The sequence below is a fragment of the Aythya marila genome (assembly GCF_965140915.1).
Source record: "Aythya marila genome assembly, chromosome: 1".
Lineage (NCBI taxonomy): Eukaryota > Metazoa > Chordata > Aves > Anseriformes > Anatidae > Aythya > Aythya marila.
Genome location: NC_139042.1, coordinates 127412487 through 127429290, shown reverse-complemented (window position 1 = coordinate 127429290; position 16804 = coordinate 127412487). Strand labels below are relative to the sequence as shown.

The 16804-nt window shown below is 40.7% G+C and overlaps 1 protein-coding gene across 1 annotated transcript; it reads right to left on the bottom strand.

The window, feature by feature from the left end:
• Positions 1 to 764: 764 nt before the first annotated feature.
• FGF6 (fibroblast growth factor 6) lies at positions 765 to 4428 on the bottom strand (the record flags this gene model as incomplete). The annotated part of the gene is made up of 3 exons (XM_082752073.1): positions 3944 to 4428; positions 3052 to 3155; positions 765 to 941 (listed from the first exon to the last, which is right to left on the bottom strand). Exons 1-3 carry the CDS (start codon positions 4281 to 4283, stop codon positions 765 to 767), a joined length of 621 nt encoding a protein of 206 aa, XP_082608199.1. The 5' UTR covers positions 4284 to 4428.
• Positions 4429 to 16804: the final 12376 nt, after the last annotated feature.

Below are 16804 nucleotides of genomic sequence, written 5' to 3'. Positions count from 1 at the left end.
TCTAAACTTAAGTAGCTCACAAAATGCCACGTGGGTGGCATTCAACATCCTAATCTCACAATGCATTTTGTATTTGGGACCCATCTCTGATACACCCCATGGCCCTTCCTGAGGGAAATTGATTGTAGGTCTTAATTTTGCCAAAAAACCCATGTGAAGAGGACCTGCAGAATCCCTTCAGAGAAAGAGGGACTCTGGGGGTAGGCAATTTGCTTGTGTGGAAACAGTTGCGGAATGGGCACCATCATGGTCAAAATAGTCTGAGGACTTCACAAGACAAGACACAAGTGTGCATGTGTAGGAGGAGAGGTGCAGACAGATATTCAGATGGAGTAAACTGCTCAAAGTTCTGGTGAAGCAAAGTCATCTGATGATTTGGCCCATGATATGTAAACAGCTCACCATGTAGGGTTTTTATCTGAGGTAATTAATATTAACTAGTAAATAATAAATGGTTGATTAGATATTTATCACAGCCATTCTACATCTTCCTAATATTTTTTATCTTTGCACTTCAACTTGCATTTTTCTCTGTTCAGCACCAAAGGAGGCACACAGCCATGTAAAATTTGTACAGAGTAGAAGAGAAGCAGCATAATATTGCATATGCTATATGATGAACCTAGTACAAATAATTTTATCCAAATATACACATATAGATTACTTTTTTCAATGAACAGTATAAATACTTTACCTGGGAGATTATTCCCATGTGCAAAATGAAAGAGTTTTTCCTGGGATTAAGTCTTCTGCTTTGTTCATGTTCATATTCTTGGTAAAAAGTGGGTCACTGTCATAGCTGGAGAAACTTTATTTCCTCTCTTCACTCTCCCGTGTTTGCTGAGTGCTATGTAAGCCCCGTGGTAAGCATTTGATTCATATGCATTGTAGTTATTGGGCAGCAAGGTTTCTTTGAATTTGCATTCGTCTTGGAAAACAGCCTATAGAATAGGAAGGGCCGGGGGGGTGGAGGGGAGAGAGAGCAAAGCACTTGCAATAAGTATTTCAGGAAGACCCAAGTCACTTTTATTACTAGCATTTTTACTGAAGAAGAGCATGTTATAGTGTGCAACAGGTGGTGCCGTAGTGTCTGCATCCAACAATAAATCTCCCTCTGCAGTGCTAATTTGGTGTCAGATGAACTTAGATACCACCTGTCCAGATAATGAACTGTGGACTTCCTGTGACAGATCAAGTTAATTCATCATAAATCATGGATGTCACCATTTTCTTTGTAAGCAATAATTTGTCATCATCATGCCCTTTTGCCCAATTGATGTAGCTTTATTTCATACCTCCCCTCTGCAAGAGGTCCTGTCATTCATGAAATAATTATATGCTGCCTGTCAAAACATTCAGTTCTCTCACAAACAGCAGTGTTCAGGGAGAACAGGTTATTTGAATAAGGCATTTGAATAAAACCTTTGATTAGCACCAAACCTTCTTTTTTGTTACATCATTAGTGATGCTATATTTTGTTACATCATTACTCATGTTATATTTATCTGTTAGTGAGATATGATGTTCCAGCTTCTAAGCCAGGAAAACAGTTTTGGTTATCTTCATATGGTGTCACTTCAGTCCAAGGAAATAGAGTTATCTGGGAGAGAAGGTGACAGGATAAGCAGGATACAAATGCAGAGCACCACGGAAATCAAAAAAGAAAGCTGAATAATTCTCTGACATCAAATGTCTGGCATATGAGACACCACCAGTGCAATTCTACTGGAGCATCTTTGTAATAAAACAATTCAAAGTTTATAAGAGTTTAACTCAGAGCATTGCATTGTGCAAGGGAGAATGCACGTCTATTTCAGCATATTAAAATGTCTTTGAAAATAAGCAAGATTGAATAGACACTGTAAAAAATAATCAAAAGGAGCCCTGGATTTCTTTAGAAAGAAATTTCTTTAGAAAGAAATCCAGGCTGAGCAAAACATTTGGGCTTCTGGCAATTCTAGGTACTTGAAATCAGACATGAGTGAACTAATATTCCAAGAGTGGAACCTTAAGATGCCCCATTACTATTATCTGTGTGAGCAGGAAACAGCCAGATTAGTAATGGCTACCAGTCCTTCACAACATTTGGTATTTTATTAAGCAGTGAAATGCTTTGTTTAAAAAAAAAAAAAAAAAAAAAGGTGAGTTCTGTCAGTACAATTCATTATTGTGAGATGAGCTGGTTTGCTTATTGCCCAGAGTCAGACTCTTTCAAATGAGCTTCCTGACAGGTGCCTTTTCTACTCCGTGTTGAGACTGAGGACGCCTTGCTCAGGTCTCAGAGATTAAATTGCATTTAAAAAGCATAGCTAGCACTTTCTGGAGGAAGATGATTGTGATGATGTTTCAGTATGACTTGCATACCATTATTACTAGCTATTACTGTTTCTTCGTTCTTTGGGATTGATCCCACAAAACCGATCCTTAAAATAGCCCCAGTCACATATGTGGGCATTGTAGGGTAGACTTCCTATTTATTCTCCATGCTGTGTTTGTTTTTAGTAGGGAGAGGCATGTTGTCATGATTTTACTAACAGCAGCTAGCACTGATATAGCTCTAATTCTCTCTCTCTTACATGCTTATGTATGCACATGATCACATACACACACTTTAGGTTCTAGCAGTTTTTCCAAAGCACACCCTTTCATTTTAAGTGTAATGAAGTGTTGGCATCAGTAGGATTCACTCTTACTACAACGTTTGCAGTGCTGAGCCCTTAGAAGAAGGTATCTAATTAATCTGTACTATTTGCAAAATGCATTAATTTTCCTGGGGTGCTTTCTGTACAGTGTTATTGGAAAGCTTTAAAATAACAGTCCACCAACAGACACAACACTTGTTGCACTGAATAACGCTGATGACTTCAGGCCGGGTACATTCCCTGTAATTGAAAGTCTGTTTTCTCTGCTTGAAAGTAGAGATTTTCAAGACGAAAAAATAAAACAAACAAAAAAACAAAACAGCAAAACTCAGGACCTTTTAAGTTTTTTTTTAAGTCTTGAATTATTTAATTTATTTTAATTATTAAAATTATTTGCACTTGTACTCACTGTTCCATACAGCTTCCCCTTGTTGTTCATTGCAATGAAGAGAGCACTTTTCACACCAAACAGGCTAACAACACCTCTCTCTACAGTGGATATTTCAAAGAGACCTAAAAAATAAGAAGTTAATAGAAACATTATCACAGAAGTTGTAGCTAATCAAAGGCAAATCAGATATGACTACTTTAAAACCTTAATGAACATACCTTAATTTTTATTAGAACTATGTCCCTAGTTGGGCATAATAAAAGTACACAGAGAAAATGATGTTTTTTCTATATGCCAAAGGATCTTATAATAATTCTTCCAGAATCATATTCACATCATATAGAATCCTTTTGCTCTTGCATCTGTCAAATTCTCTTAGACTTTTTAATATGCAACTTATTTTTACATTACTGTTACTGTCTTCTATGAAAAAAATCAAGTCCAAAGGACTAAAGCTTTTCCTTTAATCTTATAGTTAAAGAACAACAGCCATAAGAGCAACTACACCAGGAACAGCAAGCCCCTTCCAGTACTGAGTGTCCCAAATGTAGGATTCCAAAATCATTCTTTGGCTCTGTGAGCTTGGTGACAACCTCCCAGATTCAAAAGGTAAATGAGAAGGTGAGGAGTGAGCAAATGCAGCAGAGAGAAAGTTTTCAACCTGTTTTGTCTTTTCTCATCTGTGCGGTAAAGCAAAGTAAAAATAAATTGTATCTAAATTTGTCTAAGCATTTGTGACATGTTTCAGCCTGTAGGTTTCTAATGTTTATTGATCCCAGAGACTTTTAAAAGGCAACAGATGTAGCACAGATTAACAATAACAAGTAATAACATTTGCATTCTATGAAGGGTAATTACTAGAGTTCACAGCAATTAAGTGACATCTATTTCATTTCTGGATGCAACTCACTGTATTGGTTTTCATTGTGAACTCCGCTTATCCTTCCGTCTGGGAGGATTTGAAGGTGAAACCCGATGCCCACGTTGCAATAAAGCCTCCGCTGCCTCTTGATTCCTAGCAAATAGTCACTCTCCCAGTTCACATCTGACTTCTCCCCTGACATCCCAGCAATGGACCTGGACAACAGAGATTGCCATCCTCTTTCCAGCAATGTGCCATTAGTTCTGCTTACAACTGGATATGTTGAAGCAATCCCAGCTAAAAAAAACAGGAGAATGAAAGCAGACAACGTCCGATGAATGCTGGCTTTGGAGAACATAGTGATGAGAAGTCTTTGTGCAGTGGTCATCCGGTTCACCTCCTGGGCACGTGGTCAGAATTAATGGCCCTAAAAATACCGCCCTTCTTGTTTTTCTCCCTTCAGCATGGTGGCAGAAGCTTATTTTTGGAAAGCAAATAGAGATTGCTGACATGAAACTAAAGCCTGAGAGCAGTTGAGTTGGAAGCAGAGACAGGCCAACAGGACTCAAACTGGTGGGGACCATGTTTTGGAGGTCCTGCTCTCTGGTGGGCAGCCTCGGTTGTATTTGATTGACCCATCTTTATAGTGCAGAGGCTGTCCCTCCCCACATCATCACTCTGACATCAACAGCTTGCCAGAGGTAAGCTTGCCATGGCTGTAACACTAACCTGCCGTCCTCCCAGGCTGGCTGGGGTTTGATGAGTGCTGTCATCCAAGACCAGAGGCAGGAGTGAGGTTTCATTGGCTGCGCAAAGCAAAGGAATCAAATTGGTTGGGCAGTCAGAGGCCTCGCAGGCAGCTTCCTTATTTAGAGAAGAAGGTGTAAAAACAGTCATGGACCTCATCAGAGAGCAATGAAAACTGTGCAGTCACTTCCTTAGCTGCATGATCGCTGGGTGTATATCAGGGTAGCTCAGCATTTGGGGAGAATTGGCTTGAAGTGGCTGTTTCTCTTTTAGTGCATGCCCAGCAAATCCAGGGCACCTCTTACGATAGCGGCCCATGCGCTAACAGCTTTTCTGTGCCTCTAAAAGGAGTGTTCCTGGTCTGTTAACACAGAGGTAAGCCATGTGAAAGGTGGGGCTTGTTCCTACCGTTTATACTCAAACATGCTTCTGCTGTTTGCAGTTGCAGTTCTGCTAAGCTAGGCATGCAGGCACAAGCATTGAGCTTGCTGTTGCTGGTACCAAGGGGACATTGCTAATGTTCTTAAGTGTTTGTGGTTTTCACTGAGGTGACTGCCAAGTGATCCCATTTATATGGGAAGGACATGTCTTAATACAGTGAACAAACCTGGGATCTGTGCTGCTCTAGAATACATTTGCAGGTGTGCAATTGTATTTGCAAGACAAAGGCTTTGGCAATGCATTAAAGAGAGAGGGAAATGGCCACTCCTCCCTACCTTTTCACTGTCTCTTTTCCTCAAGCCCAAGTGCTCCTTTACTTTTATTATTTACTTTTGTAAATGACAAGCATCTTCATTTTCCTCTTCTTCCTCAGACTGCCTTCCTTATTTCCCCTCATTTTGCACTATTGTTGTTTTCTTCTTTTCTTTCTTCTTTCAAGTCTAGCACATCAGTTTTTTATCTTAATTAGTTTCATGGAGCTTATTAATACACCAGGTGGTGGAAAATGGCTGAGATATCTGCAAATATTTTTGCCAATATGCCTGGCAGCTTTTCACAGCACAGAACTTGTGTTGTCCGTGTCATTTGAGATGCCTGCACGCTAGTAAGGAGAGTACCTGGAAGCGCAGTGGAACTGAGCACATCAGGCATGACATACAGTTTCACATTCACAGGGCTGTAATATGAGGCCATGGACACAGCAAACACTCAAGCAGAGGCACTGTGAGCGATGGGGAGGAGATGGTAGCCTTGAAGCAGGTGAGCAGATAGATTCAGTGACGTGTGAAATACTGATTACTCTCTTGAGAGGAGCTCAGCTATAAAAAGACTGGGAATCACTGGACTAGTACCCCAGCTTGTGCCAGGTGGCATTTCAGAAGCTCTATGTCTTGGTCAAAGCAACATTCAGGGTATCTTCTGCCTTTTGTTCATGATGAATTTTTTTTTTTTATCAATTTCTCTGCTGCTGTCTACTTTATCTCATGATTTTCCGCAGTGTGAACTGCATATATAATTTTTAACAATTACCTGCATTTTTCACCCTCTCGGCACAGCTGCAGTGTCTCTGTGGGAGGCCAGTGCTGACAGGAAAAAAGGCTCATAGTTATAGGGATGTTACAGGGATGAAGCACCGACTTCCTAGGTTGTTTTGTAGTGCAGTCTGAAGTCCTGCTCATTCCCAATGCATGTGACTCCAAGAGAAAAGCTGAATCTCTCAGAACCATCCCTGTCTCTAAAATAAGCATTGTAATATTCACTTCCCAAGTGTAGTTTTCTTCTCCCTAATAAATGTTTGAAGTGTAATTTTGCAGTTTGCTTGTGATCAGTGTCCTAAGAGGAAAAGCAGAATACAGCTGTCAATCATCAGGCAAAACAGCAGTTGGTGGTTTCACGGGTTGAGGGAGAAGGATGCAGAGCTGGCTTTCCATCGCCAGCTTTCAGTCACTTTTGACTTATTTGTCAGTTTTCTCACAGCAGGGCCAAGGCATGGGCTAAAACAGCTTCTCTAATTTTTCCTGGCGTATCTGCTACTGCCACTTTTGCTTGATCTGGAAACTAAAACAATAGCTAAAAATTGACACTTCACTGGGATGTCTGACAGTCCTCAGAGACAGAGTTTTGGTACCCAGCCTAAGACCAAATAGTGAATGGTGTGCAGCTGAGAGATGAGGTGTATACTATAGTCTTGTAGTACTTGGCAGTTCTGCATCAGAGCTGAAATGAGTCTTGAACCACCTCTCAGTCTGATCATAGCCAGCAGGTTGCTGAGTTTTGGTGTATTGGGAAAGGTGTCTGAAGACAAACTTTTGTGTAAGTTCTAGAGTTTCTGATTCAAATAATCCTTTTCTCCTTTACAATGTATTTTGTTGGGTTAAACTTTTCTTGGCCTGTGAATTAACTGTCTCCAGAAAATTGACTGAAATCTTTTTGATTTTTCAGATAGCACGTTGTTCTGGCATCATGTGTCCTGCAGAATTTTCAAGGTGTCAAGGGAGGTAGCAGTAAAAAAATATAAAATAGAAATTTACAGTAAAATAAATCCCATGAACTCCATAATGGTAAAAATTTATCTCAGCAATCAACCTCTTCTTACTCAAAGTCGTAAGACCCAGGATGATGGGGGTTACCACCTAATTAAAGTAACAGGTTTTCATTGTCAGTATTTCAGTGCAATATTAAAATAAGGCCCCTCTGGAACACAGCAGTACAGATCCACTTTCAGATAGTCTAGGAAAAGCCAGGCAGCTGAGCAGTAACGTGATACAGATTCAGAGCAAGTCTTTCAAAAATGCACGATGACCTAGGCTCCAGGGTTCCATTTTCAAATCTCTTAAAAGTCTCTCCCTATTTTAAGGCACGGAAGGAGTCGTCCCTCGTTCGGAAGCAGAGTCAGACTAAAATTGTTCACCTTGCCTGTGCTGAAGATCCAGGCTGGTGGTGGAACAGAGGAGGAAGGAGATTGCTGGGTCACAGATCGGACTGCTATGGCAGGGTATTGCAGGCTCTGGATATCTCACACAGGACTGTTAGCCCCAGTATGAACATAGAGCCCCATCAGACCATCTTCAGGCACAGGGGGTTTGCTGAAATGAGTTGGCCAGCATGGAGAGAATTGTAACAGAAATGCTATTATGAATGAAAGACATAAATCACAGAATGTGTGTATGAAAGCAAAACCAAAAGAAAATATAGCAAGGGTTATGAAAATGACTTTTATTGATACCCAAGGACCCAGCTAACAAAAATAAAACTGGTAAACACTGGGTGTGTTGCTGACATTAAGATCAGACAGCCCACATTGGATAGGGCTACAGCACATGTGACTAATCAATAGAAGACCAGAATGCTGGTGGCAAGACAATGACAAAGAGGGCTATAGCACGCTGCATTTCTTCCCGTTATCCCACTGGGAAGGCAGATGTGTAGCCATTTATACCCAGAGTGAGTAAGCAAGAAAATAGACAGCAGCCTTGCATAAGACACTTAGAGGCTGAAGCAAACAAGCTTCTGAAACAAAAGTATCACCTTGTTACAGCTACTGACTTCTGAAGCATGTAAAAGGCATATTCAAAAACCAGTTTATCATCACCAGTCAAAGTGAAACCAAGACATAGACTGAGGATGTAACAGCTAGCCTCCCTCATCTTCCATGTCACAAGCAGTGATCCTGGCCAGGACACTTGGACACATATGTCTTGGTGCATGTGAACATGTGGGTAGGAGAAAACTTAGAGATTTGTTTATAATAAATATCACCTTCCCATTCCACCACAAGGCCTCTCATTGAGGTTTTACATGCTACTTTCCTACAGACAGGTACAAATGACAGAACACCTTCCTGGCATTTTTTTCCGAGAAAGTAGAGGAAAAGATCCACTCCCAAAGGAAGCCATAGAAGAGTCAGGAATATATAAGTATTATAACTTACTGGGAAAATTTTGGTTTACAGATCATTCAAGATAAATTCATATTCATAATCCAAAGAGGGCATGTCAAACATAGATATGCCAAGCTGATTAGTCTTTTTCTCCCAAGGCATTAGCACAGAAGTTAGTTCATAGGGACACAGAGTAACTTTGCTGTGTTTGCACACAGACAGAATTATGGGCAAATCTTGCTCTTTATGACATGAACACAAATTCCTTCTTGCAACAGAGTTGTTCTTCATGTACCATGATGTAACTTGCACCTTACCTTTATAGTTTTCCACACAAGAGCTGTCCTAGGCTTATCCTAGTTTAAAGCTTGGCATGGAAACCCAGAGCCTGGAAGACTTCTGAGAAAAGAAATTGTATTTCAACTTCTCCTCTGTTCTAGGGGCTGTGAGGAGAAGGTAGCCCACATAGGCTGCAGATGTGGTTGGTGTTGAGTAGGAAATGGAGTGGCCAAAGCAGCTGGTGATTGCACTGGCTCCCCAGTAGAGCTCTTGCTGGTACAGCTTGGAGGACACTTGAAGATTTGTGACTGCTCTCTGGAAGCACAGGAAAAGACTTCTGTGATGCAGAGTTGTCAGTAAGAGATGTATTTTTGTGCAGCTGGCCTGGTTCTTCTCTACATTCCTGGGCACAATAAAATCCCACCAACAACAGCTTTGAGGTGGCTAAATCTGCCTCGCCATATCTTATAGAGATTGAAATGTCTTTCAGAAGACAGACCAGTGAATCTATGGTGAACCTTTTGCTTCCCAAGCCAGTGCTCTGCACACCAACCCACTGCCTCTCTCATCACCTCCTCAGCTGTTCCCACTCTGCAAGTACAGGCAGTCCGAGGGCAAAATGCTGAGCTTAAAAAAGTGACAGCCACCAGCCCCCACAGAGATCTCTTCAGTGTTATTTATTAGAAGAGCAGAATGATGTGGGACATGTTTAATTTGGTTTTAGTTTATTACACCCAGGGTTTTATCATTACAGCAGGAACAAGGACAGTGCAGGGATAGGGACACTAAATGGACCATTCAGGTAGCATCATCAATAGGAAAGCAAAAATAACAATTTTTTATTGGTGGTAGTGTTGATGTTTTGTACAAGAGGCCAAGTGACAAAGTCTTTGGGCTATTCCTGACTGTGGAAGCCATTCAGATGATTTGAAGTAATCCAGTTTTGAAGGTTGAAGGCAATTTCTTCCACGTGCCAGGTAAATGTGTCTTCCTTGTTTTGTGTTCCATTAGTTCAGGTGAGGGCTTTCTCTTGCATGTCAATTCTGTATCTCTTGGTCTTGATCCCTCATGTTTTGGGGAAGAAATATGAATCATGGGGCCTTTGTGGGGCCATCTGAACTCTTTCCTGGTTTCTTGCAAGCTGGGCAACACTGAAGGTCTAAAGCTTGGAACCCAACTTTGATAATAGTTACAATTTGTTGCTGAATTTCACCAGGAAAGGAACCTGCCTTTGAGTTCTCCTCCTGCTTTCTTCCCTTTTTTTCCATTGTCATTGCAGTGTTGTTGGGGGGAGAAAAGGTACTCACCACATCTGAGGATTTCAAAATCCTGTAAGAAATACAGGTGTGTAACCCTTGTCATGTTGCTCATTCACAGGGGAAGGCTGAATTAATTAGAGTGAGTCCTGGAAGGGGTCAAAATCCAGGGCCTTGAAGTGCAAGAGGAGGGCAGAAGAGAAACCCATTCTGGCAAGAGTTCCTGGGCCATTTTGGGTGAGCAACTGCTCTGTGTTCATATGTGGGTGTAAAGGTACCTACACTACAGTGAATCCATGTGCTCCAAGGGTCTAAGCTTGCAGTACATTCTGGGGGTGTCTAGTTAACACAGTCAAGGAGTGCAGAAACAGCTCACCAGCCAGGAGGTGTCTTCTCCAGGGTGAGCTGAAGCCTTCTCAGGACTCCACTACCTTCATTGACAAGGTCTTCATGTAACAGGAGCTGAGGCATGCACACATTGACACTTAAATGGAAGTTTTTTAATGTGGAGATGAATCCCCTCCCTGGTGCCCAGCAACCAGCCCAGGAACAGAGCAGCAGACAGACTGCAAGTAAATGTGTGTGAGCTGGTCACAACCAGGATATGTTGTGTTTGATCCAGCAGCATTTGCAGTGATGGTGTCTGCTTGGAAATCTTTTGCACTTTTCTCCCAACAGCACAGACATGTTTCTTCACTGAGCTCTGAAAAGCTATCTCAAGCCTATTATCTGAAGTCCTACAGAGTCTTCACACATACTTGTGTCAGGAGTGTGTCTCAGCCACAGGCTGCAGTGTACAGGATGCTCTGGGTATATTCAAAGACCACAGGACTTTGTTTTGTGCTACAGTATTTGCACATTCCCAGCTACATAAGAGTGGGTGGAGAGTTGCTGCACAGAGTGTCCCTTTAACATCCCTCTTTCTTCCAGATCTACACTTGGGTGAAATTTTCTAAGGACATCAAAACTCCAGACTGATCTAAGTGACTCAGGCAGGGTTTCAGAAACCCCTGGCTTCTGGTGTCAGCTGCATGTGCTTTCCACATGATTAGGCCTCCTAGAGCTACCTAGCTATAAGGAGGTCAAGGACACAAGTCTCACCAGCCAACTCACAAATGCTGGCTCATGCTCTGAATATGTTGTGGAATAAGAGCAAGAAAAACAGATTCTCCAAATTCTTTATGCTTCTGAAATTAAATCACAGCAGCCATGGGATGCCAGTTCCCTTTAACTGCCCCTCTTATGCCCTTGGCAGACTTTTCAGACTAAGCCTTACCTCACCCATGGAAGAAACTCCTTGTTTCTTCCTTAGGTGTTTCTTTTATTTGATCTCAGTGTTGTTCCACAGTGTTCCTATCATGTTATTGCATGTACAAAAAGAGCAATAATTTAATACCTCACATAAGGAGGAAATCTGGTGTGCCAGTGATATTACTAAGATCTTAACAAGTTTTCTCCTGCCCTTTCTCACTAAACTTTTCTCTGTTTCTCTGACCCCCTGAGTGAGTCACAGAGTCATTGAAACATGTATATTAGAAGGGACCTAGGGAGTCCGAGTTCAGCTTCCTGCTCTAAGTAGTACTAACTCCAGTGCAAGAGCAGCCTGACCAGTCAAATACTTAACATTATTAGGCAGCAGCAAGAAGGGAAAGGAAGGCAGCAGCTGAGGAAGGCTGCAGCATGGGCTTGGTCTGTGCCTTCAGTGTTGTGCCAACGATAAATAATTTTTCCTTATGACACACTGTCCTCAAAAATGTCCAAAAGATAGTAGATAGAATGCTCCGCCTTCAAGCTCTGGGAATATAAATCAGACAGCTGTCAGCTTGAACTATTTGATTGCTTGAAAATGTCATTTGTGCTGAAAGATGGAGCTAGTATTTTCCTTTCATGTTGTTCTTTATGTGAAGCTCTGAGAAATAAGAAAATGAAGGTAAGAGATCAAGGGATTTGTCCTTCTTTTTATTTCTTTGTTATTTAATATAAATTAATCAGTTCCTGGGACTAATTGAAAGGGGCCTGCACTTGAACTAGATCTATAGGAGTAACTGAAGATTTTTCATTCACTCTTTAAAAATGTGCATCTAAAACTATTTCTTGCTCTCCTCATCAGGGGTCTAGTAAAGCTCAAGGCTGCATTCTTAGACAGCTATCTAGATGGGTAGCCAAAATTCAGCCACCAGAAATTCATCCAAACAGAAAGTTCATCAGCTAAATTGGGACATTTTGGAAGTGATCTATGCTCTATCTGGTCAGATTTGCAGACTAAAACAAGCCAAATGAATTTTTCATGCACAATTGCAATAATTCAGTTTTTGTTCCTATAGCTCCTTTTCTGAACAGGAGATAGTGAACAGGATATCCTTTGGCTTCTCAACACAGGACAAATGGTACAGAAAAGAGGGTTCAAACTATGTCAGAGTCTGCTGAGAAGCTCAAAATTTGTATAGAACTTGAAAGGGATCGGGAATGCACAATGGGAGAGTTGGTACGAGCCCTCACTGAGTTCAACTATGCAGATCAATATGATTGTAACACAGATGCTTTCATTGCCAAGGGTGAAGAAAGAAAAAGATTGATTTCATTGACGGGTGAAGAAAGAAAAAGACGAATCATCCTATGGTTTTGTAGAGAGAAGAGTGCTTTTGGTTGGCACTGCATGGGAAGTGCTCTGTGATAAGTAGGCCACTGTTTCTGTGAGATTTTCATTTTAGCTTCTTCCCAAGGCTCAAGCCAGTTGTTTGTTATAGAGTTGCTAGCTATTCATTTAGGCCTATGACTAGATTCTAACTTGAACAATAAATTAGTCTGGTAAAGGTAAAGCTTTATTCTAGGCAGAAGCATGAGTGCTTGCACACAAAAAGCAAGGAGCAGGGAAAGTAAGCAAGGTCTCACTACTCATCCATTTGGTTAGCATGTGGCAGAACATTTGTTTATCTCATCTGAACTATTGTCCAGCAGAGCTCTTTATCCAGAGAACAGCTAAATGAAATGATGTTACTGAACTTTAAACAGGACTTACAAAAGAAGGAGTGGAAGACACTGAATTAGAATACAAGAATAGATTAAAAAATGAGCTACTATAACACAGATTTTTTTGTACATTTTGCATCATTAATAAAGAGTCAGATATACAGAACTTGCTATTATAGTCTTTGTAGGAATGGGATAATCAATTTTTACTCTGAATAAATCCTTACCCAATTATTACAGAGAATACCCAAGTTGGAAGGAACCCACAAGGATCATCAAGTCCAACATTTTTTTCAGAAGATTGATCTCTGAGAACAGGATCCATACAGCTCTCAGTGAAGGAAAAAAAAAAAAAGAGAGAAAGAGAGAGAGGGAGTATTAAAATTGTTGACTAGTAAGGAACAGGTAAAAGTTGTTATAATTTTGGAGATACAATGATGTAATCTCCAGGGACTTCCTTTCTACTGTTTAAGGCCCTGTAAATGGTAAGATTTAGTTCTACAAGGACACTTTGGTAGGAAAGATGAGAAGGTGGAAATAATTCTCCCTGGGAAGTGGAGAAGAAAGGAAAAGAGCAAAATCACATCCGTTTGAAACAGAAAGGTGATGAAGTGGTATTTACATATACCAACATATCTGGAATGAATTTTGTGTGTATATGTGGATATTTGTTTTAGAAATAGTGGGAAGCATATCAGATCTGCAGGGGCATACAGGAAAAAAATATAAAAGAATGGAAGGTGGAGCAAACACTAATAAAACATTAGGCTGAACAGGTAGCTAATAGGTGTTGTGGCTTACATCATTAAGGACCAAAGACATGCAGCAGGTGGCTGGTATCAACCAGTAGATAACTCTGAGCAAGTTTCAATTCTTAAGTCTGTGGTCTTTGTTTCCTGTAGACCCTTGGACTGTTCATGCACCCAAAACTAGGCATATGCTACTGCAGATGGCTGAACTGGCCTGATTTACAGTAGTAAATGTAGGTACATGTAGAAGTAGTTTGAAGATCAGAGCATTAATGAGCAGAGGGTGCAAAATAAGCAGAGTCAGTGAACATTTCTTCAGTGTTAGATAAGACGTGATAGATATGGAGTGGCCTGTACCTCCACGGTATAAGAGGTTATAAAAGAAACATGGAAAAAAAAATGGAATTCAAAAAAGTAGAATTGGACCAGAATTTGAGCTCTGGTCATTCTCTGAGACCTATACTTCTCCTGTGGAGAGCTACTAGAATTGGATTCCATTGGTTTCTTCTTTGCTTGAAACAAACATTTATTACACACACGCAGCATTCAAATTTTGTGAATTCTCCATAGGATGACAGAATGATTTCATGGATAATATCCAGGACCCTATTCAAAAAGCATCTGTCTGAGAAAAATGGAAACGTTTTTACTTTGCTAGAAGGCTAAAGCTCAAAAAAGCTACAGATAGCTGAGCAGTTACCTTGATCCTTGGTATGTTGCCGACAACACCCTCAGCCTCTCCTTGAACATCAAGCGCTTCAGCCCCCTGCGAATCCTAGTGGTTTCCCATTGTACTCTCTCTAATCTGTTGACCTCTCTTTTGTGCTCAGACGCCCCAAACTGGATTTAGCACACCAGATGTGCCCTCACCAGTGCCAGTTACAGGGAAATAATTGTTTCCCTTGAACTCTAGGGTACATTCTTGCTAATGCAGTGGGGTATAGCTGTCCTTCCTCACCACAACTGCTGCCTCAGATTCGTCTTGCTCTCTACCAGGATCCCCAGCCCCTTCTAAAAGTGAAGCTGCACCCCCATCAGTCAGTGCCCAGACTATACTGTTGTGAGAAATTAGGTCTTGCCAGGGGGCAGGTCTTTTCATTTGTTAATGTTGAACTGCATGAGAGACCTGTCAATCCACTCCTCCACCTTTTCAGGATCCTATCCTATTTGTATCAACTCTTACCTTGCTTTGTTGTCAACTGCAAACATCTGAGTCAGTGAAAAGAAACTAACGTGGTGCTAGTGGTGGATTCTTCTATTGATGTGTCATGTTGTTTATTTTCTCCAAATTAATGCATTGTGATTGAACACTATGTAGTACCCACAGGAAAGGAAAGGAAAGGAAAGGAAAGGAAAGGAAAGGAAAGGAAAGGAAAGGAAAGGAAAGGAAAGGAAAGGAAAGGAAAGGAAAGGAAAGGAAAGGAAAGGAAAGGAAAGGAAAGGAAAGGAAAGGAAAGGAAAGGAAAGGAAAGGAAAGGAAAGGAAAAAAAGTTTTTTTCTTTTTTTTTTTTTTTCTCTTACTTTTAACATGTTATTTTTAATGTGCATTATTCTAGATGTATTGCTACTAAACCATGATTGTACTATACAGTTAGACTGACTGAAGCACAACCCAATGACAAGCTGAGATTAGTAAACCCAGAGTTTTAATCTGGTTGATTACCATAATCATCATGTAATATTCTTAAAGTCTACAAGTCCCATTTTTCAGAAAGGAAACCATTTATTTTTGTCAAAATATCCTCTGCTCCCAGTGCATTGAGGGTCCTAAATACAAGTACCATTTTTCACAGTGAAGCCTCAGAGTTTTTGAAGAGCTGGCTGTGAGTAATGGGAACATTGGTGCCCTCTCTCCAAACAACATGCAGGTTTTCAAGGTTATCTGGCTCAAGACTGCCTCCTTGCTTACCTTGAAACGATCATTTCTGATACCTACTCTGATAAGAGTAGCAAATCTGAACATAAAATAAACGCTTTGTATTTCAGGCTGCAGCCACCTTGTTATATCTTTCTCAGGAGCCACAATGCAAGGTATTTGTTGTGATGGTTTTTAACATATGGAAGATCAAGATCAGATTCCTAAAATATTCTGAAAACCAGTTATAGCTTTAACACTGACTGTGGTTAAATATAAAACCCAAGCAATTTGTTCTATTAAAAAGCCGGAGTCTTATTTTTATCAAGCGATGTTATGAGGGCATGTTCTAAATCAGCCAGAAGCTCTTGAAGTTATAAGAGCTTCACTTTTGAAATTTTTAACAGCCCAGTTAAGTTGGTGTAGGTTCTTAGTGCATTTTGTCAGCACAGGATTCTTCCTCTGACACTGACCAGATCAGAGTAACTCCAGAAGATTAAACATTTAAAGACATAGACAAGGGAAATACAAGAACTGAATTTAATTTTCCTCTGCAAAGATGATTCTCATTTGGACAGGGTCAGGTTATGGTGGGAACACAGGACTAAGAAATAAAAACACACATTTAATGCATTCATACAACACCTCTCCTCATGACATCCCTCTTCCTGCTATCATGCACTTTTCCATATGCATGAGCCCAGTTTAAGATTGCTCTACTAATGATGATATGCAACTATTCCAAGCATCTTTTAACAGAATGTGTATTCCATGCAGGATTAGAGAACAGTTTGTCTGATGCACACTAGACAGGCGGTATGGAGCAGGGTCAAGGCAAGCATGTAGCAGAGCTCTGAAATTTCCTTTTTGATCAAGCAAGTAGTCAGCATATGTTCGCAGCTGGAATGTGTGCTCAACTTACTTTAGTGAAGTTTCAGCACTGACCTTTTGCTGCATTCCTCCAGCAGCAGTAAAATGGTTCTGCTTAAGTAAACTGACATATACCAAGTGCAAGTCCAGCTGTCTCCTCCAGCCCACCATTTCTCCTACTGTTACAAAAAGCTTGAAGGCATGGGAATGCTGTCAATTAATGTGTAATAACTAATCGTGAAAATAGTGTTGTGTAAAATAATTGTGTTTATGGCACAATGAAAGCCTCTTATACATCTCCTGCTGAATCATGTTGCTGTGTCCAGCTTGACTGATCCCTAACTCTCTTTGGTTGTGTTTGCC